General features: G+C 38.2%; 1 protein-coding gene across 3 annotated transcripts in view; it reads left to right on the forward strand.

The window, feature by feature from the left end:
• pwwp2a (PWWP domain containing 2A) overlaps positions 1-26,069 on the forward strand; it is a 38,790-nt gene extending 12,721 nt beyond the window's left edge. Inside the window, exons 2-3 of one of the 3 annotated variants that reach the window (XM_062970500.1) lie at positions 9,034-10,737; positions 22,894-26,069. In XM_062970500.1, the coding sequence (XP_062826570.1) occupies positions 9,034-10,723 (1,690 nt within the window). In that variant the 3' untranslated portion in view covers positions 10,724-10,737; positions 22,894-26,069. Of the gene's footprint in view, positions 1-9,033; positions 11,875-22,893 lie in introns of those variants that run through there. The other 2 variants (XM_062970501.1, XM_062970499.1) reach the window with 2 other exon arrangements.
• The last annotated feature ends 682 nt before the right edge of the window (positions 26,070-26,751 follow it).

The following is a 26,751-nucleotide window of genomic DNA, read 5'->3' on the forward strand; positions in this document are numbered from 1 at the left end:
TCAGGATTAGATTTTTGCTTGAAGAGATTGTAAACTTTACTAATTTTGGTACATAGGTTCCTGGGCTCAGAACCTGTAATTCTGAGTCTTGAAGTCCTAGGGCCCTTCCACACAGTCATATAACCTAGAATATCAAGGCAGAAAATCCCACAGTACCTGCTTTGAACTACGTTATCGGATTCCATACTGCCATATATTCTAGCTCAAAGCAGATAATGTGGGATTTTATTCAGCTGTGTGGAAGGGACCTTAGTGAACCACAAGGTAGGATTTTAGAAGCCTCAAATCTGTATCCACGAGAAAGAAAGCTACAGAGTTGTATAATAGCCTTTGCAGATCTTTAAAAAATATTATCTGATTGCGATACAGTACAAAACTATAGATGTTGTAATGGAACATATAAACACTACGTGTAAACTAATACAATAATGAAAGAAATTGTAACAAAATTCTGGGTACTACTTACAAAATTATGGTTGTGTTTCTTACTCATCAGTCCTGGATGCTTTTTATAAGCCATATTAATATTAATATATAATAGTTATCCCAATACATAAATTACTATGCATTATCAGATTCCATTAAAAGGTTTTTAAAAAAATTAAATAAACATCTTATTTGATCTGGCATTGTATTGTTTTCCTAGGATTGAGAGCATAGCAACTGCACAGTTCTTTAAATTTTTATTAAAATCCTCATGCTTGTGTTTGTGAAGCCATTTAGAAAGACTGACTTTGCAATTACCCTTCCCTTACAATTTAAAAGGTACACAAAACCACATACAGAGAAACAGGTTTTGATATGCCTTTAAAAAAGGATGTTGTATTGTCCCCATGTTGGCCAGGTTCAGCTTTTGTCTTTATTATAGTTAAGATTTCAAGGTTTTGATTCCCTCTTGCTTCAGCTTGTGTATTAAATCCGTGATAGGGAACAGGATTTCTGTTAAGTTGGGGAACCGTCCCACCATTTAAGCCAAGAAATAGTATGTAAAATACTTTGTGTGGGTATGCAGATAAAAATATTCTGATCACAGATAGGTGGTCATGTCAACACTATTAGCCCTTTACTACATCTTTGGTTTTCATGGAGAATGGAGGAAGTACACATTGTAATTGTGGACATTGCAAACTTATTCTGCTGCTTTAAGAAGTAGAATGTTCCCTGTTGGACTTGTGCAGTTCAAATGTACCTTGGTTAATGAGGCCTCTGACAAAGAAACTCCTTTTAAACCCCATTTTTATGCTTACTCAGTTCCCACTTTTGGCTGCTTATCCTCTGTGTAGGTGGAATTTTTTGTAGTAGTTTTGGTACAAGGGGGGTGATGAAGAGCTGAAGTAACAGTTTTGTTCTCAAGTTGTAGTGTGTCTACATGCAATAAGGTTTGAGCTAGGAAAGAAAATATTCTATTTTAACCAAACCTATTGGAATTGTATGGCCCTTCCTACAACAGGCAAGGGAAACACTAGGTGCCTCCAGAATCCTGTACTGAACTTGTTTGAACGACAGAACAAAAAGCAGGGGAAAGACAAGCATGTCTTACCAGTTATCCAGCATATTAAAAAGAATTGATTGGAGCCAACAAAAGGAAAACCATGAGGAAAATGGAGACTGATGAAAAGGAGGGAAATCCTTGGATGCAATTTAGAAAAGACTTTCAGGTGATTTCTAGGAAGTTCAGAATGTTGTTTTTATGTTGTTCACTTTTGCAAGGCTTACCTGACCTGATGGTTTCAGATCACTTGTGCATATTTTTGAATTCTTTTTCATGATGTAGACACCTATCCCCATTTTTACATGGTATTTATGCATCTGGTACCAAAATTTCTATTAAAGACATAATGCTCAGGAATACGTCTACTTAATTAACTGAAGTATACCTGTACAAAATATTTTCCAAGCCTCCTTGTCATTTGTAAGTATGCTGTAGATCTTCTGTCCCCTATGCTGTGAACTGTTTCAACAATCACTTTTCCAGATGTACCGTCTATATCTTAAGTAGCAGTCATCTGAAGTTTGTATATAGTTTTGCTTGTCTTGGGAGTTAGGTGACCAATGTGTTAGGGATGCTCTTCGTTAACTTATGGGCAAGTGTAGTATATAGAACAGCTTGCCAGTATTTTCTTCCTGAAGTAGAATGTGCATGGCAGCTTCTAACCTATAGCATTTGTCTTTCCTCTCTCTTCTTTTTCTAGGTTGTGGCTTAGCTGCTACCTGAAGCTTTAAAACTAGGCAGAAGGCCTCTTTGGAGCAAGATGCTCTTATAGAGCTGGGAGCAGGCTGTAGGCTATTAATAAACATTTGACTCTTTGGTTCACTGTCTTTTTTAGTGCATTCATTTTCTAGCACTGAAAGGACACAGGTGTTTATTGTGTGCTGTTTAAAAGCTCTCATCTTGCTGCATAGCCTTTTCTGAAGTTCAAATATTAAGTGAATCTGAATATGATAGATTGCTGTTTCCCATGTTTCTCACAGTGGTCTTGATGAAGATTTTTCTTTATTATTGTAAGCTCCACAAAACTTATAGATGCATATATGTACTCAGCTCTTTCCAAGGCAAATTGTGTCCAGTTTATTTAGCCCTTTCTTTCAGCACATTATTTGTTCTTCACTGAAGCCTTTTTACAAATATGGGGAGACACAGAATGTTGTTCAGAAAGACTTTAGATCAAGAGCATATTTTAAAAGGGCAAGTAAGTGCTAGACTTGCTCATGCGCCTATAGGAAGTTTGAAAACTGAGTCAGAAATTTCCTGTTTCCTGTATTTTCGTGTTGGGCTTAGAATTTTCAGTCATCAGGTATTGCTACCAGTAACTGAACTGTAGCAGATGTACTAATTGAAGTGAGTCACACAAATTTTAGGGCTTTAAGACCCCGCAAGCACCAGTTCCCATTTGATCTTGGAAGCTATGCCGAATAGGCTCAAGTTAGTACTTGGATGAGAGACTGCCAAATAATACCAGGTACTGTTTGTTGTATTTCAGAAGGAGGAACTGACAAAATTACCCCTGAGACTTCCTGACCTTAAAAAAAAAAACCCTAGGAGTCATGGGGTAGCCATAAGTCAACATGTGGCTTGAAGACGCAGACTCACGTGTGTGTACAAACACACATACAAACATTGAAGACTGTCAGCTTTTGTAAAAGCCCACAGACTCAGTAATGGTGCTGGGGTAATGTGTCTAAACCTTTGTATTGGAGAACTTGATTCAAGTGAAAAGTAAAAAACAGTTGTGACAAAATGTGATGACACTTATAAGTATTTTAACCTGAAAAGGTTTGGATATGATCTCATTCATGGACTTGTTACTTCTGTGGCCATCTAAATGCTCCAAGCAATCCCATGAGTAGGGACAGAAAACATCTTCCTGCTTTTCAAAAACAGGCTGCTTCTGAACAGTGAGATTCAATTTACCTGTCCTGGCTGTTAGTAGGCCTGTCTCCTGTGAATCTGATGCTGTTGTCTTTAAATCTGTGAACATCACATCTTGTACAATGAATTAATAAACCAGAGAGGTAATTCTAAATCTTTTGCCAATCAAAGTGGTTGGCTTGCTGTCACTTTTTAGATCAGTTTCCTTGTTCCCAAAATTTGTCCCATGCTGGTAAATATTTTATAAACATTTGTCTTTACCTATTTTTTCTCTAATATACAGATCTTTATACACTTAACTCTTGTAGGGAAATATGTTTACATCTCTTTAATAATGTTGATAATCTTATTTCTGGACATATTCTTACATTGGGCATATATAGGTCTCAAGTCAACTGTTTGAAAATTTAGGAAAACTATGGTATTTTGCTTATTGCCGTGTAGCTTCATGTAGGTTCCTTGAATGGCAAATTATTGTATCAAACAGTGAACTGTTTTACGAGCAGCTTTTATAAAGATCACTATTGGTTGTAGCTTGAAACAGGACCAAAAAGGAGGTAGGATTGTGCTGTGACAACAGTTGTCAAGCAAAGTTCAAACTGTACCTGGTGCCTTACTGGGTGAGTTTGCAAAAGTAATGTAAAGTTTGCAAGATGTCATGTCAAATGCAGACAGAATTAAATCTATGTAGCGGATTACAAATAATTCTGTTTCGATAATAAACAATCTTTAGTGATTCAAGACAGCCATAGACTTTTTTCTGTTTTTAATTTTGCATTGTTTAAAGAAGTTGGGAAAGGTGTGGCTGGAGCTAGGCTTTCATTTTTCTGTCCTCAGTGGTGACAACAGAATTTCTGAATTTCTCTGAAATGTTCAGTCAGGCTAGAGAGAAATGGTCTCTTCATAATAGCAGCAAAGGAAACAACATATGGGCGCTTGGTGTTAGAGGGCAAACATGAGAGTTACCATTTTGCTTTTGTAGGATTAGGACCTCCACTCTTGAAATATTTTATAGGATAAAATTAATGAGATTCAATTGTGGATACTATTCAGGTTGGAAGCAGTATGTCTTCTCTCATTTTCCACTTTGCGAGTGGAAATGCCTCCTCTGACATGTGTAGAATGCAATATGTAGTGTCATGGTGACATGCATATAGAGTTGAAGCAGTGTCAAAGTGTCAGAGAGTACTCAGAAAGTCTTAAGTCAGTTAGGTCTGCTCAGGAACTGCAAAATGACGATGCACTTAGGTCAAAGGGAAATACAGTTGGCTGGTGAAGCGTTTCTCAAATTGTTTTGTATCTTCTGTAAGTATTACCAAAGGGCTAATTAATTAGGTTTTAAATGGGTTAAATTAATTAGGTTTTAAATGAGCTAGTTGGCACAGCTTTTTCAAATTAAGGCCCTGTGCCATGTTGTACGAACATTTGTTCTCTAGAGAAGGGATTTATACCTTCACATTGCTTTATAGAAATAATGTAATTTGATAATTGTACTTTTGATGTTTGTAAATTTAGAAAATCTCTTCCTGCTTTCAATATAGCTATAGCCAGGGGTTAATAGATGTCTAAAGGTATTTTTTTAGTTTATCATGTACTATAGTAAATTCATCAAAGGCCTTTTTTCATCCCAGTGGCATGATGTTGATTTGCCATGTTGTTCTCCCTCGGCAATTCTTTGATCTAGGTCTGACTACAAACTAAAATCACTGTCATACGTTATTGGGAGTGCAAATGTAATACAGCAGTTACAAACATCCCAACTTGACTCAAGAACGGGAAATTCACTCCTGAAAGCGTTATCATGGGGAAAAGGCTTTGGAGGCTTTTAAGCAGAGGTTAGGTGGCCATCTGTCGGGGGTGCTTTGAATGTGATTTCCCTGCTTCTTGGCAGGGGGTTGTACTGGATGGCCTGTGAGATCTCTTCCAATTCTATGAGTCTATACGTGTCTCAACTGAAGCTTTATCACCAAGCCTTGTTTCCACAACAAATCACATAGATACAGCTATTCTGATGGGCATGGTACAATTCTAGTGAAAACTTGGTCCACAGAATATCATTTAATGCTGCCTTAGAATGCTACACATAAGTAAACAGCTGTAGTCAGAATGCTTAAACGCATTGTAGTTTTGAAATGCTAAAAATATTTTTCCTTTTTAACTGCAACAGTAGGACTCAATAAAAAATGAGTCATACTGAAATACTAAATTTATTACTGAATAGCCAGAATATCCAGATATATAATACAATAAAATAAACATAGAACTTGTGTGTGTGTGTGTGTCTAGGTTCTCTAAACACATCCTATATATGAAACAAACTGAAACATCTCATATATTTAGATTATAATATTGGTTAAATTAAGTCAGCTTAGAAGTTGTTCAGAATTTTGAATGATGCATATGCTTCCTTCTTCCTATTTGGTTTCTTTCTCTCATTCATGATTTAAACTATTGTTTTTTTCTTGTTGCTTTTTGCTAGATGTCATACAACTAGTATAGGATGCCAATTTGGAGGTGGTCATTTTCTTGTCAGCACCCTAAAGAACACAGTTGTATCTAGCTGTTCATAACCTCAAATTGCTGATATTTTTGTAAATATGTTGATGTCACCCATAGCTCCTTTTCTTCCTTTAATCTATACAAGTTATAGAAAGCTTTCCCTGTTATAGCAAATTACAAAGATTGTTATATTTGAAATGCATTACATATTTTTCCACAAGGTAAACCTTTAAAATGTTTTGTTGTATTATACAAACCATGTTTGGTGGTATAGTGTTTAGATACCCTTATATACTGAGTGAATACAGTTCAGGTAGAAAGTCTGGAGAATTCATTGTTAGCAAATGTTGTTATTATGTTGGGGGGCGGGGAGGAATCGTGTTTGCTGACTGAGCTGACGTGGTTTGGATGTTGGACTACAACTCTGGAGACCAGGATTCAAATCCCTGCTTGATCATGGAAACCCATCAGGTGACCTTGGGCAAGTCATACTTTCTCAGCCTCAAAGGAAGGCAATGACAAACGCCCTCTGAATGAATCTTGCCATGAAAACCTTGTGATAGTTTCTCAGTAGGGTTGAACTGGCTAAACAAAATGAATAGATAGATTGAATTAAACATTAAATTAGTGGAATTTGTCAACCACACAGAAGATCTGTAGTCTTAGAGGGGACAGTCTTGGTCCTGGTAGAACGAAGCACTTGCTCACTTTAATAGTGGGAACATTAAGCAGATTTGCTATTGTAATCAGTGGTACTAAAGGTTCTTGGATAGAGCCCAGAGGGCTTAGTATAGTTCTTAGAGATTAGTTTTGAAATACCCCAAATTATCAACAGTTTCATATTGGTCCTGGAGCATGGGTACATTCCTTTTTAACACTGTTAAGGCACTGTTTCATCAAACCGAAACGTATTGTTAGTGTTTAAATTTTGAGAGGCTGGAAATGGAGAGAACCGGAGCCAAAGATCACTTAGTAAATTCACACTTTTGAATGGCATCAAAACACACCTGCCAGAAGAGAATGAAGCAATACTAGCACTTTTTAAAGCACAGTTGCATATGTATTAAGAACTAAGGGTGCATCTATCTAGAGTTTACTATAAAATGAATGCAGTTGAATTCAACTTTCACTGCCATGGCTCAGTGCTACGGAATCCTGAACTTTAACAGTAATGCATGCATTGCATAATTCTGTTTGTAAAAGGGAATAATTCAGAAAATCACCGTAATCAAATGGATTGCCTCAATGGAGAATAATAGAACACTTCCGTGTTTTTTGTTTTAGAAAACAAGACATGTATTTGCTAAACTTTTATCCCACTTCCATCATAAAGAAATGGTGCTCAGGCAGCTACTAGTTATAAAATAAATCTCAAAACATACCAATAAACCGAAACCAGCAGAAAAAATAGGAAGAACTATTTTCGTTAAAAAGCACAGATTCAATTGCTTATCAATGATCTCTCTGAATAAAAATACTTTTATCTGTACCTATCCTGGTGTAAGCATTACATCAGTCTTGTACATTTGATCAGGAAGCAAATAAACCTGAGTGAATTATCCACTCACAATATTTAAAATGTCCTTGTTTTGTATAACTGTAGTTCCAATAACCTCTAGACACAGACAGGAGATAGACCTACCTGCTTTCATCTGTTTACTCAACATTGTGCAAAGTAAATAGTACATGCACACCTAAAAAGAGCGATTAGTTACAGTGCTGCTAGCAAAAATGACTCGGTATTGTCTGGTCATGCCTCAGTTTCCCCTACTTCCATATACTTCTGGCTGTTGGAACACACAAGTGAGTAGGTTAAAACCAAAGGTTATAGAAAATAACGTGGATAGGGTTCAGACAAAGAAGAGAAATGGTATTTCTAGTGTTGCTAGAACTCTTGCTCTATGTAGGATAGCACAATATTTTGAAAGAAGGAGATAATGAAAACTTTATAACAGTGAATAAGAATAAAATTGTCCAAAGCTACTGAAAGAAAAAAAAGGTATACATAAAATGTTTAAATGAGGTAATTGAGCAGGATCCCACTGTGGTCTTCCTCTGCAGATTATCAGATTTCATCCAAACAAAACAGCAATCCCTTCCTTATATCCCCTAAATCCTTCTCTGCAGAGGCAAGGAATTGTTTTTCAGGTTGCATGGAAAGTTGCAGAGCAGAGGGTAGGATGTTTCCAAAGCTCACATGAGGGTAATATTAGATGTAACTACCTGATTACAGAAAGGCTGATAGTTCTAGAACAGCAGAAGTGGATACGCTATGTTCAGACTATCTTACATTTGTCAGGCTTCTGTTGAGCATCATAATCCTTCTTTAACTTTGTACTTTAAGGTATAGAGAAGCAAAGTATCTTAAGGGAGGCTGATATTCATTATTGTGTATGAAATATCAGATTTGCCTTCAAATAGTGAATTCTATCCATATAGCCAGAGTCCTATAGATCAAACACACCCTTGCCTCTCTGCATGTTAGCCTTCCTGGGGTATTGGTTTCTTTCTGCAAAGAAACATGGCATTTCTCAACGGAAAAGCCAGTAATAATCAAGGGGTTTTTGTTTTAAAGACAGCGTGCCCATCTGTTTTCTTGTAGTGCACCCTTAGTTCACATGGCAACCACGAAACCTGATATCACTGATCACACTGATAAAGGGGTGTGTTCCCAGAACTGTGTTAGGTATGTGAGAATTCAACAGCAAACCACTAAATGTCATTCCTTTCAGATTGCAATCCCATTTATTTCATAGCGTGTTCTTAGACAAGGAATACAGGAAGGTGATCATGCCAGTTCTTGCCTGTGAAATACACCTTAAAGCATTGTGTTTTTGTCTATGGTCTCTAAGCTGGCCCTGCTTAGTTATAAGGTCAGACAAAATCTGATGCCTTTAGCATATTTAGGCCCTACGTAACTTTATTTTCCCCCTACTAGCAAAAAAGACAGCACACAAGAGTAGAACCTCCCCCAAGTATTTAGGGGACTCAAGGGTATAGATTTCTAACTTGGTACAAGATACTTGTTTTCTGAAATAAAAGGCTTGCCTGAACTAGGCTGTATAATGTTGTGCTACTCATAAATGCCCTTTTTTAGAGTACTTAAAAGATAAATGGTGTGGAGATCTGCTGTTAATTATGTTTTATGTTTCTTTCTCATTAAGGTTTGGACCCCATGGAATCCCTGTGACCATATTTCCCAAAAGGGAGTACAAGGATAAACCTGAAGCCATGCAGCTTCAGAGTAAACCATTCCAAGACGAGACGCCAGTGAAGTGTGAAGCCAATGGTGTCGTCACAGACTCTTCTCCCACACAGCCATCAGAACCCAGCCTGGCTAAAAGCCTATGGACTTCCAAGCCACCTCCCCTCTTCCATGAAGGAGCGCCGTATCCTCCTCCTTTGTTTATCAGGGACACATATAACCAGTCAATACCTCAGCCTCCGCCTCGGAAAATTAAAAGACCCAAGCGGAAAATGTACAGGGAGGAACCCACTTCTATTATGAATGCTATCAAGCTACGACCCAGACAGGTCTTATGTGACAAATGTAAGAACAGCATTGTTGCAGAAAAAAAGGAAATTAAGAAGGGCAGCAATGCAAGTGACTCCCCAAGGTATGAGGATAGTAGAAAGCGAAGAAACGAAAGCATAACTACTGTGAATAAAAAAATTAAAACTGATCATAAAGTTGACGGGAAAAGCCAAAATGAAAGCCAGAAAAAAAATTCTGTGGTCAAAGTGGCAAATATTGCCCACAGCAGAAGCAAAGTAGTTAAAGTCCCCACTCAAGCAAATACATCAAAAACACAGTTAAACACTAAAAAGGTTCTCCAGAGTAAAAACATGGATCATGCAAAAGCTCGAGAAGTGTTGAAAATAGCCAAAGAGAAGGCACAAAAGAAACAGAGTGCAACCTCTACTTCCAAAAATGCACATTCAAAGGTCCACTTCACGCGGCGTCTTCAAAACACCAGCTCAGGTTCCCTGCCCCCTCGGTTGCGCCTGAAGCCCCAAAGGTACCGAAATGAAGAAAACGACTCTTCTCTCAAGACAGGGCTTGAGAAGATGCAGAGTGGCAAGATGCCAGCTAAGCCCCAGTCTCGCTGCTCCTCTACCCGCTCAGCAGGTGAGGCCCCTTCAGAAAACCAGAGCCCCTCAGAAGGCCCTGAAGAGGCCCACAGTGAGGTTCAGGACACCAGTGAAGTGCATGTACCTGTTGATCAGGATGAACAGCAGATCCTGGGCAAGAGAGGCAGCAAAAGCAATATAACGGTTTACATGACCCTTAATAAAACGAAATCTGACTCTTCCAGTGCATCAGTTTGTAGTAGTGATAGCACAGATGACTTGAAGTCCACCAACTCTGAGTGTAGCACTACTGAAAGTTTTGATTTTCCTCCAGGCAGCATGCATGCACCTTCTTCCTCTTCCTCCTCCTCCTCGTCCTCTTCAAAGGAAGAGAAAAAGCTCAGTAATTCCTTGAAAATGAAAGTCTTTTCAAAAAATGTCTCTAAATGTGTCACACCAGATGGCAGGACCATATGTGTAGGAGACATTGTTTGGGCCAAGATCTATGGCTTCCCATGGTGGCCAGCCCGTATTCTTACTATAACTGTGAGCCGGAAAGATAACGGCCTTTTAGTCCGACAGGAGGCTCGTATTTCATGGTTTGGGTCCCCAACAACATCTTTCCTTGCTCTTTCACAGCTCTCCCCTTTTTTAGAAAACTTTCAGTCGCGATTTAATAAGAAGAGAAAAGGTCTTTACCGCAAGGCCATTACAGAAGCAGCCAAAGCTGCTAAGCAGCTAACTCCTGAAGTTCGGGCCCTGCTGACACAGTTTGAAACATGAACATGAGAAGTAAGGTAGGCAAGAAATGTGGAGGCTCCTTGAAATGTCTAGCCTAGTTAAATACCATGAAGGACTTGGCCAATTAAATACAAGAATTGCACTCAGTTGGCTGCTTTTTTTATACTGAAATTTCCATTTGTAGCAATGAATTGACTGAAAGTTATACTTAACAAAATGTACATGCAATCCGAATAGACCCAAAATGAAATCTCAGTATTTTTCAAAAGGACTCTGAATTTTTTTTGTAAAAGTTAAAATTCCTGTGACCGCCCCCTCATGCAAGGAGCCATAATCTCAGCTGAAGAGCAATTTATTTGCAGGGAATTTTTACTAGTTTCTACCCACTGTATATACCATTTCAGTGTGTGGAAAGATGGAGGGGGTGGGGGGAGGAGGGGTGGTTAACCCATGAAATAGAAGTTGTAGACAGGACCTAGATGATCCACCTTGAATGCAGGGCCTTGGGCCTCCTGTTCAAGCCTTGAGCGTTTCTGTTTTTACAGAAAGTTTACCCGAACTAATTCTAAGAGTATGAATGGGCTGAAAGAGTCAGTCTGTGGCTAAAAATACTTTCATTCCCACTGGTCACTTTATGTCCTTTTTAGAAACCAGTTTAATTTGCAACCAGCGAGCTATGTTTAATCATTAGTAAATGGGTCTTGGCAGTCGCCTCTCTTCAAACACTCAGTTATGCTATGCACCCAAGGGCAGAAGTAGGAACGTCAGGTTTTAGCAAGTTAAGAGGAAGCCAGTTGCTCACAGGCAGGTCTCAATAGTCCCTCCGTGTTTAGGATCAAGGGCTGTTAATTCTGCATTAAGTGTGAATCATACCTTCCTATCTGAGGGTGGGTGGGGTGCTCCGAGGACAATATTGTCCTGTGGGTTTCGCTTGAAAGATTTTGTGTTCTGTAAATAATTCAGTCAGATTTTTCCCACTGACTACTTGTTCTTACATTCTTAGGATACGTCCTAGTAAATTACACTTTGTGAACTGTCAGATGTGTAATTGTTGCATTTGGATGTACCGAACAGCATATTTTTTTTAAATATTTCCATTTAAGGTATCTGTTTGCAGGTCAGAAAATATGGAAATGTAATTGTGTAATGCTCTGAAATGTACAAAAACTGTAAATAAAATTGACTAAATCTAATTATTTGTGTGTGTTTCTCAAAAAGCTTTGAAAAAAATCAGGAAACAAGGCTGTTTTCTGTTTATACAATATTTAGAGAGTTAAATTAATAGTTTCTCCACTCAGTAGTGTCCAGTGTAGTTTCAGAAACTACATATAAAATGTCATTGGTGCTAAAAAAATTTAAAGGTTCTAATTCTTTAAAATAAATTCAACTCAGTAAGTGATTGCTTGTGTTCGACAAAAAAAAGAAAAACCACTTTTCATGAGGATAATCTTTTCCCAATATGTGATGTTACCTAAATCTCACCTGGCTGTTAGATAGTCCGCCTGTTTCCTCCCTTGCGCTAGGCATTTTAATGCAGTTGATTCACCCAAACCTGAGATTTAGTAATGGACTTTTTAATTTGTATAAGTTCTCACTTTATACTGATGTAAAAATGCCTGTTCCCATCCCCAAAATATACATCATTGTTTCATGAATAAGAATTGGCCAGGAAAAACTGCTTCTTGGCAGGGGGTTGGACTGGATGGCCCATGAGGTCTCTTCCAACTCTACTATTCTATGATTCTATGAAAACAAAAAGGAAAAAAAATACCTAAAACTGATCTAAATCAAATTTGTTTGTTTTTAATTCTAGGGTTCTTAACAGTTTAATGCTAAGGTATGTTTTTTTTAATAATATTCAAATGTGTGATTCATTTTATTCTAAAACATTAAAAGCTAGATATCCTGTGTTAGTATTGCTCATTGAAATCAATGAAATTCATCAGATAAGACTAATGTCTCATTCATTTCACTTGTTCTGTATTAGGTTGGATTTAGTTCTCAAATTTTAATCTGGTTCTTGGATAGTGAGCACATACTTTTGAAACCTGTTCCAAGTAGTTTTTCTACTCTTCTTTGTGGTAATGCTAGATATTCATAAACTTCCAAATCTTATTTAAACTTGCATTCAGTCAATGCTTTTTGAAATTAGAAAACACACAAAATTAATAGCATGCAATCCTATTTTGCTCCTGTACTATGTATTCTCTTTCCTGCAAACAGAAACAAATACAGTACATAAATAAAGAAAAATATAGTGAATCTTATTTTTAAGGTAGGGTGTGTTCAACATTATGGGGCTTTTTAATGCACAATGTAGCAGATAGCTTTTAGTGTTTGGTGCAGTTTTTAAAAGGTAGTTACATTTAGGGCAATTGTACACACATTGTGAGATGGATAGTGCAAGGGGGGGATACATTCTGACTGTTATGGATGATGAGCCCTCAAAGGAGAGCATGGAATTTTAAAAACTAAGCTTAATACTTGATTATACAAATCCTCAAGAATTGTAATTTTTTTATTGATGTAGCCTTTTTACACTGAAGTAAAACTGAGACTATAATTTGGTACAGAAGGCTTGGTTTAGTGAAAAAATGATAAATTGGACCAGTTCCATGAGTTAATTAAATCCTGTACTCAGCTTGTAGGTTGAACTCTGGCAAATCATACACTGCCTTGTAAGAATAAGCAGAAATTCCATTCAGTGTCAATTTCATGCTTTTCTCAAACTTAATCTCTTAGTCTGGTGCCTGTTGGGAAATGCTTATTTGTTTTGATATGTTTTAATTTTGGAATTTTTAGTGACATTTTGGTGCCACCAGTGATGACATAATCACCTGAATCCTATTAATTAGTCCCAACTGGAATAGACCCAGTGCATTAATTGTTGAATTCCATTGATTCAGTGTGTATACTCTTATTGGAGACTAATCAAGGAATTCATGCCAATGTCATTTTGCAAGTCTTGATACCTGGCATTTATACAGATGCTTAATTTTCTAAACTATAGAGCTACCATGCAACTTGGGTATCAAACAGCTTACTGTGAAGATGTACACCAGTATCATTCTGACACTTTCCAGGCTTCTAGGTAGAAGCCACTGTTCAAGAAGAAATTCCAAAATACAAAACAAATTCTGGTTTGCATTTGAGATTCATTATGTGAGGGATGTTCAAGGAGGGGGCAATTGCTGGTTTTTACTTGCCTGAAGTTTTTTAGGGAATGGCATGGGAAACATGGCAGAGGAGAATGTGATGCAATTTCAAGACACACATAGAGAGACTACAAAAGATATAGGCAAACGGTTGAAGTTGGGGTAAGATATACAAATTAGGTAAAAAAATCTACCTACATTTCAACATGGGCACCATTAAAATGTCTGTGCAGCCTCACCATTTGGGTACTCTGTTTTTTACATAAACAGTCCAGACTTTTTCATGTTGCACCTTTGACACCATAACTTAAACTAAAACAGGTCGATAGTTTATTGAGAAGCATAATGAAATTAGTGATAGAATGAGTTGCTTAATCCTATAGGCAAATCAACTGCAAGCCATTGACAGCAAATGGAGCCCTTACACCACCTTGAAACCTTAAGTTTATTTGTTGGAGCCCTATAATGACAATCTAGCGCACATGTGTTTACATTTTAGCAGGATTCAGATACCCAGACCCCGTGGCAGACCTGCACCACCTGTGATCCTTCAGGTTTTTGGGACATCAACTCCCAGAAGCCCTAGACAGCTTGTCCAATGACTAGGAATTCTGGGAGCTGAATTCCAAAACACCCGGAAGGCCACAGGTGGGGCAGGCCTGCACTATGGGATTGGAGAATTGCAACCCAAGTAGGCCTAAACACCAAATCAAAGATACCTACTCATCATGTGAGTTTTCCTTGATTGATTTTGCACCTTTCTGAAGTTGCAAATAACCACAATAGTTCTGAAGGGAGAAAAACATATTCCGTGGATGCACTCATTGCAGTCAACACAATCTCAATAAAATCAGCAAACCTTTCTCAGATAGGATAATGTCTTGTAAGACATAATGTCTTGTAACATGTATTAAAACTACTAGACAGTCATCTTGGTTGCTGCAGAAAACAATAACAAATGGTTTTAAAGCCCCAGTAAATATGATAAGCTTTTATGAGCTAGAATTCACCAGTTGTCCTGATGAAGCAGAATGTGGTCTACAAAAGCTTTTGCCACAATTCGTTGATCTTGAAGGTTTTGCTACACAGGGTTTGTATTTAATGATTGGAGAAAAGAGGAAACCAGATTTGTTTAACTTCAGTCTGCAGTTCTAGTTATTAGTCAACTTCATGTAATATAACTTTTCTCAGCATTAATCAAATCCAGTGTTATTATTACCAGATGGTTGTGTACAGCTAAATTATTTGGCCTGCATAACTATTGTAAAATGTAACTAATGAAAAAATTCTGAACAAACTGGGGGATAACAAAAAGAAGTGATTTTAGAATATGTGTTTATGTTCCTTGAGTCCAGTCACAGTTTGGAAGCATTTTAACAAGGATCAACTAGTGTGATTATTTTAGCATCCTCTTTAGCATGAGTTAATCTGTTCTGTAGACAAAGTCTGCCACAGCTTGGTAATTGACCAAAGAAATGCTTAAGAAAGATCAGCAGCACACAAAAAGACCCTTTTTAAATAGTGCATAGTTTCATTTGTTTATATATAAGAAATCTTGACTATTTCAGTCTTATAAGACAGTTAAAAAGAAGTCATATATTACATTTACGGTAGCAAATAAAGATGAGTTTGCATTCTAGGGTATCTAGACACAATATAAAAGATATTCCTGGATAATTGACAGAGGAAATCAACCAGTTGTTAGGAATTGTGGGAGTTGAAGTCAAAAATATCTGGAAGATCAGAGTTTGAGAAACACTGATCTATACAATGAGATACATTTTATACTCGGGCAGAGAGATCCAATATAGTCACATATTTCAGAAAAAAGCAAATATGAGATGTAACAGTAGATTGAAACACATCCATGTCCAACATGGTGCAAGAATCAAGAGTCATCCAGTGAAACCAAATTTGAGGAGATTTGGGGCAGATGAAAAAGCATATTTCTTAATAGAGAACATAGTAAAACTTGAATTTGTTTCTGCAAGAAATCAACTTACATGGCTTCAAAGAGGGATTAGACAGATCCTTGGAGAAGAAAGACTGTCAATGGCTACCAAGCATGGCCATTTTTAGTAGCAAACAAAGCATGCCTCGGAATGGCAATGGGCAAGGAAGAAGCCATGAGCATTTGGTTGCATTCATTAACCACTGTTCAACTAATTGCTAGGCTGAGTAGGTCAGCTGTAGTTACAACTTACAACTCTCTGAAACCAATGCAATAGAAATTCATCACATTGGTCTTCATAGGTTTAAATTGCAATTCATATTTTCTGAGTTGCCAGGTTTAAATCTATCCTTTTGTATCTTGAGCTGTGGCAAATTTGATGGACATTATCCATGATTTGACAACTGTAGCCAGTCAGGATTAGGATTATGTTGCCTGGAAAGGACTATTCTAAATCTTCCCCAGACAAGTTACTTCCCAGCTGCTTTGAATTGCCTGAGTAAGCAGGACAGGAACAATATAATAATAATAATAATAATAATAATAATAATAATAATAATAATAATAATAATAATAATAATAATAATAATAATAATAATAACTTTATTTTTATACCCAGCCCCATCTCCCTGAAGGGACTCGGGGCGGCTTACATGGGGCCTAGCCCGATAAAACAATCAATATCAGTAACACGACTATAAAACAATTATACCAGTAAAACATCAATAGCAATAAGACAATCGTTAAAATCGGCAAGAAGCATATGAAAAACATACAATATTAAAACAGGAGACTAATTCATGAAATCCAGAACAGAATGTGCCGGTAGAAATGGACAATAAAGTGCAAAATAGCATTGGCAACATCTCGAAATGGGGGCTATTATAAAATGGGCAGATGGATAACTTCGTCTTCCTCTCCGCAGTCAATCCCACTTTCCAAAACCTGAACCTGGCCTAAATTTATGTGCAAACACAACCTCCTTTTCAGTCAAAAAGAAATAAGTATTTCATTTCTATTTAGTTTAACTTAAAAGGACAGACCAAATATTCGTGCTCAGGGGCTTTTATCTGAAATGATATTCTTTTGCTTTTTAGCACAACCTTAATGAAATTGTACTGTATCATGAGAAGAAAGACTGAAAGGGAGGCAAATGATTGCTTTGGCATTTCTTTATTGTTATCCTTAAGCTATAGTCCTATGCACATTTTCCTAGGATGAAGCACTTGCTTTTTACTAAACCTGTATAAGATTGCATGTAGTGACTTTAAGTCATCGAGTTAAAGTTGCTGATAATACAACAATCTGCATATCTACAAAAATAAATGTAACTGAATGTAATGAGACCTACTTTCACAATTGCTGCTTGAAACACATGTCCTTTTCTTTCAGATCTGCTAGGGTGGGGATTCTTTGGCCACCCAGATTCTTTTAAATGCAAGTTCCATAATCTCTCTATCATTTGCCAAAACATACGGCTGGCCAAAGTTACCCACTCCTGGTCTACAAATTGCATTGAAAGCAACATTTTGGTCCCTCTTGCTTTAAAAAAATATTCCCAAAGATAATATGAGGACTCTGATTACGATTAGTTTGAGTCAGAGGAGCCTATGATGCCAACTAGACTTCTTTTAAGTGAAGACAAAAATCAGGTGAACCCTATATTAAAGATATGATTTTAAAAAGAAGAAAAGAAAAGAATTAAATACCCTCTTCTAAAAAAAAAGATGTGGAGGAAATCCATTAATCAAACTAAAGGCGGATTCCAAAAATGGCAGTCATAGAAGTTGAAACATATGTGTTAAAAGGCATAGAAGGACTGTAGTTAGCATCTTTCAGAAAGGACTCCTCTACTTAGAACTGACTGTGCCTCCGGTGGCACCGTGTGATAAAGCGCTGAGCTGCTGAACTTGCAGACCGAAAGGTCACAGGTTCAAATCCGGGGAGCGGAGTGAGCGCCCGCTATTAGCTCCAGCTTCTGTCAACCTAGCAGTTCGAAAACATGCAAATATGAGTAGATCAATAGGTACCGTCCGGCGGAAAGGTAATGGTACTCCATGCAGTCATGCCAGCCACATGACCTGGAGGTGTCTACGGACAACGCCGGCTCTTCGGCTTAGAAATGGAGATGAGCACCAACCCCCAGAGTCGAATACGACTGGACTTAACATCAGGGGAAACCTTTACCTTTACCTTAAGAGGGAAATCCTCTGCTATGTCATTTCATTACTGTTTGTTGTAAAGGGTATTCTGTTGAATTCCAGGCCCTCTTAGGGTTTTTTTTCCATAGAGGCTTGTCTTTTAATGAGCTGTATTGCTATTCAGAGACTCAGATCCTGTTTAAAGCCTGTTGAGAGTAGACTTCTGCCACTTCTTATGCCAACATTGGAGATGAATAGAGCCAACTGGACAATGGTGACATAAGGCAGCTAGGGGCTGGAGTTGGATAAGCACAGTCCAGCCACAGTCATGCAGCCTGGCAAAACCTTTCACAATGTCAGAAAAATAGTTCTGCCACTATAGCTAGCATAACTGAGAGGGCTCTGGTCTAGAGTCACCTCATTTTCTCACTGCCTGTCTTGAGCTCATTTGAAGGCATGAAATGTGCGATGCCATGTGTTATTCCAAGCTCTGCCTTGGTTTCCACTCATTGTTCCTGGTGACTTGTGTTTCCAATGGATTAAACAAAATGTACAGAAGTCACTGGACTTAAAAGTAATGGGAGTCAGGTAGAAAGCTACTTCTCTCCTGTTGATCAGCACAAGATGGCATTGTACTGTCAACTTGTGATAGGATTACTAGAAGATGTTGTTTTTGCTCTTGGTCATATTATATTAAATAGTTATTTGCACAGCATGCAAATGCCTGCTCTCCCAAGATAAGACTCTCAGTAGTTTCACTCTTAAAATGTGAGAGTTCTCCTCCCACAGTCAACTGGTCTTTTAGCTTGGTACTTAGTAGCATGTGGCTCACTCTGAATGTAGAGGGTTTTGAGATCTTACTGCTGTGTGCTGCATGTCTCAAGGGCATGGGTCATGAGATCTGTACCAGGACTACTACTGGTCCTGTTGCAAGGCCTATGTGACAGCAAATACATGCTCAGAACAGGTAATATGCCAGTGTCACAGGAATGTCATGATAGGTGATTCAGACTGTAAACCTAGAAACAGATAGTGTCGTCCTAGCAGATGCTATCCTCTGGTGTTGGAATGAATAAGTCTTCTGTGAACTCTTTGATATACAGGTTTGGAGCCAAAGGAGAGCAGTGCTGCTCCCAAAGTTGGCTGCCCTCCTCCCTCCAAGTCTGCTGTGGTAAATGATGAATTCCACTCCAGGAGTGTGTGGCATAAGCAGAACACAAGGGAGTAGGACGTGAGGTGGGGGGATTGACTACATCAAGAGATAAGAATCAACGGAATTCAGGAGAGATGTTTCTCAAATGGACGTGCTTTTCTGTCTTATAACAGAAACCTTTTGGTCCCACTATTGTGAGGACACTCATTGGTCAAGTATGGAGTTTTATGTCAAACATAACTTGTGCAAAAACCTTTTCCTGGAGATGGGCTAATTGCAAGAGTTTATTATGAGGGCCTCCCTCTCTGCTATTGGTGCACATTTCCCCAAGTATTTCCACTTCATGATTTTGTATGGTCTTGCACTCCACTTGCTTTTCTTTGATTTCTCTTTACATCTGAAGCCATTAGCTGTGGTCACTCCCTGTGGCACCGTTGACAGCTGTTCTGTGTTTTTTAAACCCCTTGCAAGCAGGGAATTGGGCTCCTTTAGTTCTTGCAGGTTTTTCTGTCACAAACTGAACTTGGGAAGCTTTATCTTTATTGGGATCTAAATTTCTGATATACTCCAAACACTGTGGAAAATGCATCTGTTCGCAGGAATGTTAAGAGCTGAGCTGAATCAGACAAAAAGCCTTTTTAGTCCAGCATTCTGATCCTGCCATATAGATGCCAATTGGGAGCCAACAAGTAATCCATGAATGTGATACCAACACCTTTTTGCTTCTGTCCCACCCCAGCGGTTTCCATTCAAAATCTTGCTGTCTCTGGTACATTATGACTAGTAGCCACCAGTAACCTTTCCATGAATGAATCAGCCTTACCCCCTTTATAGGCCATTCAGGTTGGTGGCCATTACTGTCTCTTGTGGTATTGTTTCTGTCTATCTTTAGTGAAGTATTTATTTTAGAATGTCCTGAATCTCCAACAATTCTAGCTCTAGAACCTTTCCTTAAATCTATTTCTTCTGTGCCATATTTTTCCCATCTCCTCATCCTACGGTTTGGTCAGAAGCCCTTTTATATACAATAGTGTTGTTAAAAGGTGGAATCCCTTATATAAAATAGCAAAATCACGGTTTGCTCTTTGGATTAAAAAACAGTATCCTTTATTGCAAATGGCCAGCTGTATCTCTTTGGCAGTGGTGATCAAAACCTAGAATATAGCCAATGAATGAAAGGGAACTTGGTGAGTCAACAGTTAACGTAGGTTCCATCAATTCAATGGATCTATTCTTGTTGGACCTAATAAGAGAATTCTGGCCTGGAATTTTACGTAATATTCCAAATGTATTCATAAAATTGATGTTGACTGTTTTCTATTCCTTGATGCCTAATAGGCAGTTTGCTTTTTACACAGCAGTCATACCCCGTGTCAATATATTAATGGAGTGAAAAACCCATAACCTCATGATTATTTTCTTGGTCAGTATTGATTAGTTCAGATTGCATTGGCACATATGCACCATTGTGAGTCACTTTACACTTGTTTAAACTGAAATTTATTTGCCAGTTTTACAAATCAGGATTGTGTTGAGGGAATTTGTTTACATGCGCCAAGATCATGCATCAAGGTTTCAGGGTATGGTTCTCCACATAGGCAGCTCTTATTCCTCTGATCTGTGACTGGCTTCCCTGGAGCACTGCTGTGGCCCTTCTGGGTCAAGGTGTTCGGGCACCTGAAATTTTGCAGCTGAGGGTTAGAGAAATCTGCCAAGAGCAACCTCAGTCTTCTTCTCTCTCCCACATACTTAGTTGCTTCCCCTGCCCAATAAAAGGTCATAACTGGGCATTACCATGTTTTTTTAAAATGTATATGCATGCCTAGCACATTACACAGACACTATTCCAGCATTTAGTCTTTCAAACATAGTAAAGGCTTCATAATTCTATCTATTAATAATGTGCTCCATAATTTTCCCAAAAGAGATATTAAACTAACTACCAGCCTGTTCTTTTTCTGAATTCCATTCCCTTTTTTTTCATTTCAATGGCAGTGTATTGGCCACTCTCCAGTTCTCTGGTACAGATGCTGAACCAAGGGACACACTGTGTACTTTGTCAGATCAGCCATTTCATATTGGAGTTCTTTAAGATCTTTCAAATGGATGCCATCTGGAGCAAACAGTTTCAGGCCTGGAACTTGCCCGTTTTGTCACCGCTCTTTTGCCTCAACTCTTCAGATTTCATTCAATATATTGTATAAGTATCTTTCCACATCTTCTCCAGTAAAGCCAAATTTGGGGGGGGGGGGGGGAGGAATTCACTCAACTTTTGTGCTATTTTGTTTTCTAATAGTAGCTAGTTTCTAGCTTCTAATGTCTTTAAATAATTATTTTATTTTGATGATCAAGTGCTAAGTCTTTCAAAATCGAGTGTGGGGTGAAAGGCATCTTTTGTGTGGTGTAGTGATTTGAGCGTTGTACTATGACAGGACACCAGGGATAAAATCTCCGCTTGGTCTTGAGAACCTACTGGGCAACCGTGGGGAAGTCACACAAACTCAGTCCCAGAAAATAGGGCTCACTTTAGGGCCAACATAAGTCAAAATCCACATGAAGGCACACAATAACAGTGCTTTAGCAAAAATATAGTAAAGATGTCACCTGTGGACCACGTGCACCCCTTCTTGTGACCCTCCCAAACCCCCAGACTAATTTATTCTACTGCCAAAAGGTACTGAACTCCCTAACTGTTGTGATGTTGCTAGTTTCACTTTATACATCACCAAAAGTAGGCCAAAGGCAAAACTTGTGATGCCTCTCCATTTCCAGGTTGCCAGAAACATGCCCATGTGGCCCACAAAGGATAAAACTGGACCCTGTCCCCTGTCTTGTTGCTCACTCTGTGCTTTAATATTTGTTTGCATTTCTTTTGTGCGAGCATGCAGGTCTCCCTTTGTTCTTCTCATTTAGCACTTCCTCATAAAGGTTATATTGACATTGCTTCTTAATCAAGCTGGTAAACTTGTGGACAGAATGATACCTTTCCTGGCACTCAGCTTATTTTCTAGCTGAGCATGTGTGATCCCCAAACTTTCTGGAGGGATATGTCTGTCTTAACTCCCATTTCTACCAGTTTCCTTGTTTTAATTAGTGTCTGTGTGTGTGTGTGTATATATACACACACACACATACACACACATGTTGAGGTTGACTGTATTGGATTTCCTTGGCAACTTTTGATTTACATATGTATTGAACCTGACAATTTGGCAATGTATCCAGTTAGCACAATTATATAAAAATATCAGCAATTATATAACTGGTCAGAATCTACAACTCCAATCTAACACGCCAGTATACTGTATATTTAAATATTTCTGGGATGAGTTGGGTATCTTTTATACATACTTTAAAGTGTAGCTGTTTGAGTTTCAATGTGTCAGTATAATATATAATATTTTATAACCTTATAAAAATTAGACACTAATTATAGGCAGTTGATCAGTGAGTCCAAGCTATAAATTAGAAGTCCCTGATTCAAATAAAACCTGTACCATGAACTTACTAGGTGATCTTTGGCTAGGCATTATCTGAAATATAGGGATTGTACTGAGTAACCTTGCAGTATAGTTGAAGGATGGCAACATTTAAAAGGGGAGGAATGTGCTGCTGAGGGCACTCTTGTTTGTTAATGAATACTTTTATTTGTAAGGACCTAGTAAAAGACCTCTTCAGTTACTTCAGTGAGAAAAAGATGTGTGTACCTTATAAAAATATTAATTTTCCTGATATGCTTTTTAGAGATGAAAATACAAAAGTATGATAAGTTTCTATTTCTAACTCATATTTCTTTATTCTCTCCTTTCCAGCTCAGAGACATTAGTTAGTTGCCATATTTGAAATTCTCGACATTGGCATGAAAAGGATCTGCTCACCAGAAGCAACATGGAACTTTGTTTTCCTCTAAAATGTAGGTAATTGTGTACACTGGGAGGACTTTATCAAAATAAACCCAGCTCTTTTCCAGAACATGTATACCTATTGTAAATTCACTTTGGAAGCTGAGATGTCAAAACATATTTTATAAACTTTTTTGCAATAAATAAGGCATGAGCCAAGGAGCCTGTTGAAAAATGAACATGCAAGGAACCACTTGAATTACTAGTATGAAGACTCACAAACTATATTCATACTCTTCAAATGTGATTGCGTAAATAGGCCCCGAGATGGAGTCAAGACACCTGGAAAGTTGGCTGTAAACTTCTGAACATTTACTTTTGTTCTTAGCATAGGTTGTGTTTTACATCTTAACACACCTTAGTCTTTAGTGCTGGTGTTAGCAGAGCTGTAACCTTCTTACTGGAAGCATTTCCAAATGCAGCTGTGGTAACAAGGACTGATAGGCCTGTTCGGAGACCAAGGTTTCCACAGAGATAGTGGCAATAGTGAATTCTATATAACGTCTGTGGTTATAAAACAAAGACCCTCCCATGTGAAGACTGTTTCTTTGAGAGCACGAATATAGAATATTTTGTAAAATATAGTGGAAGAGTCTGGAATCATTGCACAGGAATTGCATTTGCTTGTGAATAACAGTATCCACTGTAAAGAGCAGGGTTTGCTAAAATGGGATTCTAACAGATATCTAAAGTCATGACATTCTCTTTCAAGCACAGTGATATTGCACATTACGTTGTCATGACTTTGTCATAATTAACCTGTTCCACTTGGATGTACATACAATCAGTTTCAGCTTGGTGAGATTTTAGTACAGTATTTCCAAGGTTAAGATGGTTTACATTGACCCAAAGCCCTAGTCTCCCATCAAAGAAGTATCCAATCTTTTGGACTTCAGTATTTATTTGTGAAATGGTTCTGCATTTCAAGGGGATACCTGACTTTCAGGATTAAGCACCCACTGTCAATAGTCTTCTAATCTTAATTTCAAGGTAGGCACACTTCCCTAATTTGCATTTAATTTTCTCAACATCAGGGCAGGATTCACCAGTTAGATAGGACAGGGTGATATGTCAAAATGAATGCACAATCCAAAGATGGATGCAAATATCAAGATATTATGAAAATACAAGGATGCCTTCTAAGCACAGACTAGTCAATCTTGCACGGCATTAGGATACCTGTTGCCAGGTTAACAGAAAAGTTACCAAAGTTACCTGTACCAGCCAACTACAAATTGAAGTGTAGGCTTTGTAATTTCGATGGATATTGTTGCAATCGGGAGTTTCCCTTGGCTTTATTTGGCAACAGATGTATATTTTTAAATAGCATTCTAAACCCAGGAAGTATATATTATGAGTATATTACAATACAGTTCTATATTAAAGATTTCGTAAGAGTCTGTGAAAATGTGTAAAAAATATTTATAAAGAGGCCACGTAACTTTTAAAAAATTACCTGCCTTCGAGATGATGTTACAGTAGTAAGTTCAACTGTGCCACTTTTCATAAGAAACTATAGATGACTTAAAAGGATCACAAACAATTTCTTTGCAGTATTTCTACTGCAGTCAAAGCAAGAGAGCATTTCCCCACAAGTTGTGACTGAGTCAGATTAGAAATCAATCGGGGAAAGAGGACAAACGATATGGCAGTGAATAGGCAGTTTAGTTTGCCTCTAGAAACAAAATGCTGCTTTAGACCATCCTTTATCTAAAACGGAATGTCTCTTCACAGGAGAAGATGCATATTTTGGAAGTAACTGTGGCACATAGTGATAGCTTCTACTCAGGAAAACTGTGTCAGGCTACAAAAACAAGGGTACTTATCTGGAGAGGTAGAGGAGAGCCAGTAGTGCCTGCATAGACTACATCCAACTCTTAGCCAGTTTCCTAAATCCTTTTTCTTGAGCATCAACACTGCCCATTTTACATCTCTAAGGGTGCTTACAGACAGCACCAAATTGAAGGTTTTAGTGAGGGGCAAAAAAACCTGGGACCTGAGAAGAGGTTCACATGCAGACTTTTTGGTCCCGGTATTTCTGCCTTTGTCGTCCACACTTGCTTTCTCCTGGGATTTTTTCGCCCCCAAGATAGCCACCACAGGACGTCCACTGGACATTTTGGCATTAAAAAAACTTAATATGTGAATATGAGAATCATTGTATAAGTTCCATTCCTGGGTTATAGAGGCTGTGTGGCCATCTGTGCAGACAGGTTTGGCCATGTCCTTGTGTCTGGGAACTAAGAGGTGCTTTTCCGATTGCTTTTATCGTAAAAATGTGGGGAAAGTTGATTACATGGCAAAACCTTTGTGTGTCACAAACTTAATTAAATGTGTGGAGAACAAAGTTTCTCATGCCAGGATAAAGTTTTTGCCATCTAGTCAACTGTTGCCATGTTTTAAGGATGCAACCAACCAGGAACCAACAGGTATAACCCAGGAACAAACCAACATTAAAAATCCCATATTTTCTGAGTGCAGGGACATAGAGATTTGAATATCCGCATTTTCCAGCCAGGACTAGGATATTCCCACACCTGAAAATCTTGTGGATTTCAGCCTTTGTTGCGATTGCTCCTGCATTTTCAGGGGACGTTCTTTGGCCACCCTCCATTTTAAAGTGTGAGCTCCTGGGAGAAAGGTACTGTCTGGATGGGCCCTAAGGTAGTATGAGGTGGAAGAGTTACAGGTTTTTATCTTATGGTTGGAAAGGGGAGGGAATGTTTGGGGGGGGGGGGAACACAGATTGGTGACTAATTCATATTTGCTCATGAAGAATTGAGAAAATGCAATCGCCTTGTTGTTCACTTTGAGATGATATTGTCAGGGAATTTTAGTGGTAGAAGTAATGTGTTGCTTTTCACCTTCTTTTGCTTTCGTTGCTTAATATTTAAGCTTTGCTTCATGTTACCTTTTATGTCTGTATACTGTGTCACGAGGCCGCTTTCATTTGGTAGACTTTAATAAGGAGAAATGATTCAACCTTTATAGTTTGCTTGGAATTAAATGTTCAAGAATGTTGTATGCCATCTATTCAAATAAAGCCTTGATTTTTTTCTCTCTCTCTGCACTTTTAAAAAGTTATATACCAAGCAGTCTTTGTGTTTTTTTTAAATCTGGTTCTTTAACAGCAAAAACTCAAACATGAGCAAAAATAACCTCGACGACACAAAAGGGACCGCTGCGTGGACAAGCATCAGTTGCAGCATCAGTTGCCAATGGTGCAGCCCTTCAAGACGTCCTGCAAACTACTGTCATAAGCAGAATGGCTCCTGAGTGGGTGGCACAAAGGGTGCAAAAGGTCCTCTCTTCAACCAACACATCTGGTATTGAGTTTGGCTTTGGAAGATCATGAGAAGATAGTTCCCTTTCACTTCAGCTACTGTTTGGTGCTCCAAGATACTGCTCACTGATTCAGGCTATAAACATTTTGTTCCCACTATGATACAATACGATAGCTTGCTGTTTCATGAACAACATTCAAGGATACTAAAAATCAATGTTTACATGATGGAGAACTGAATGTGTAGCTTCCTCTCAGGACAGCCTGCTTAAGCACCCTATTGAAATGGACTGTGTAATCAAAGTGTCTGGACTTGATTAGATGAGAACAGTGTAGATGCATCATCCTGCAGTTTCTTATCCTATTACCTAAATAATACTGTAGGGACTGAAAAACTGTGGCCCTGCAGGTGGTGATAGAATTATTACTGCTGGAATCTGGTCAGGCCTGATAATAACACCTGCTAGCACAAGGGAGAGCAACTA

The sequence above is a fragment of the Anolis carolinensis genome, chromosome 2, assembly GCF_035594765.1.
Source record: "Anolis carolinensis isolate JA03-04 chromosome 2, rAnoCar3.1.pri, whole genome shotgun sequence".
Lineage (NCBI taxonomy): Eukaryota > Metazoa > Chordata > Lepidosauria > Squamata > Dactyloidae > Anolis > Anolis carolinensis.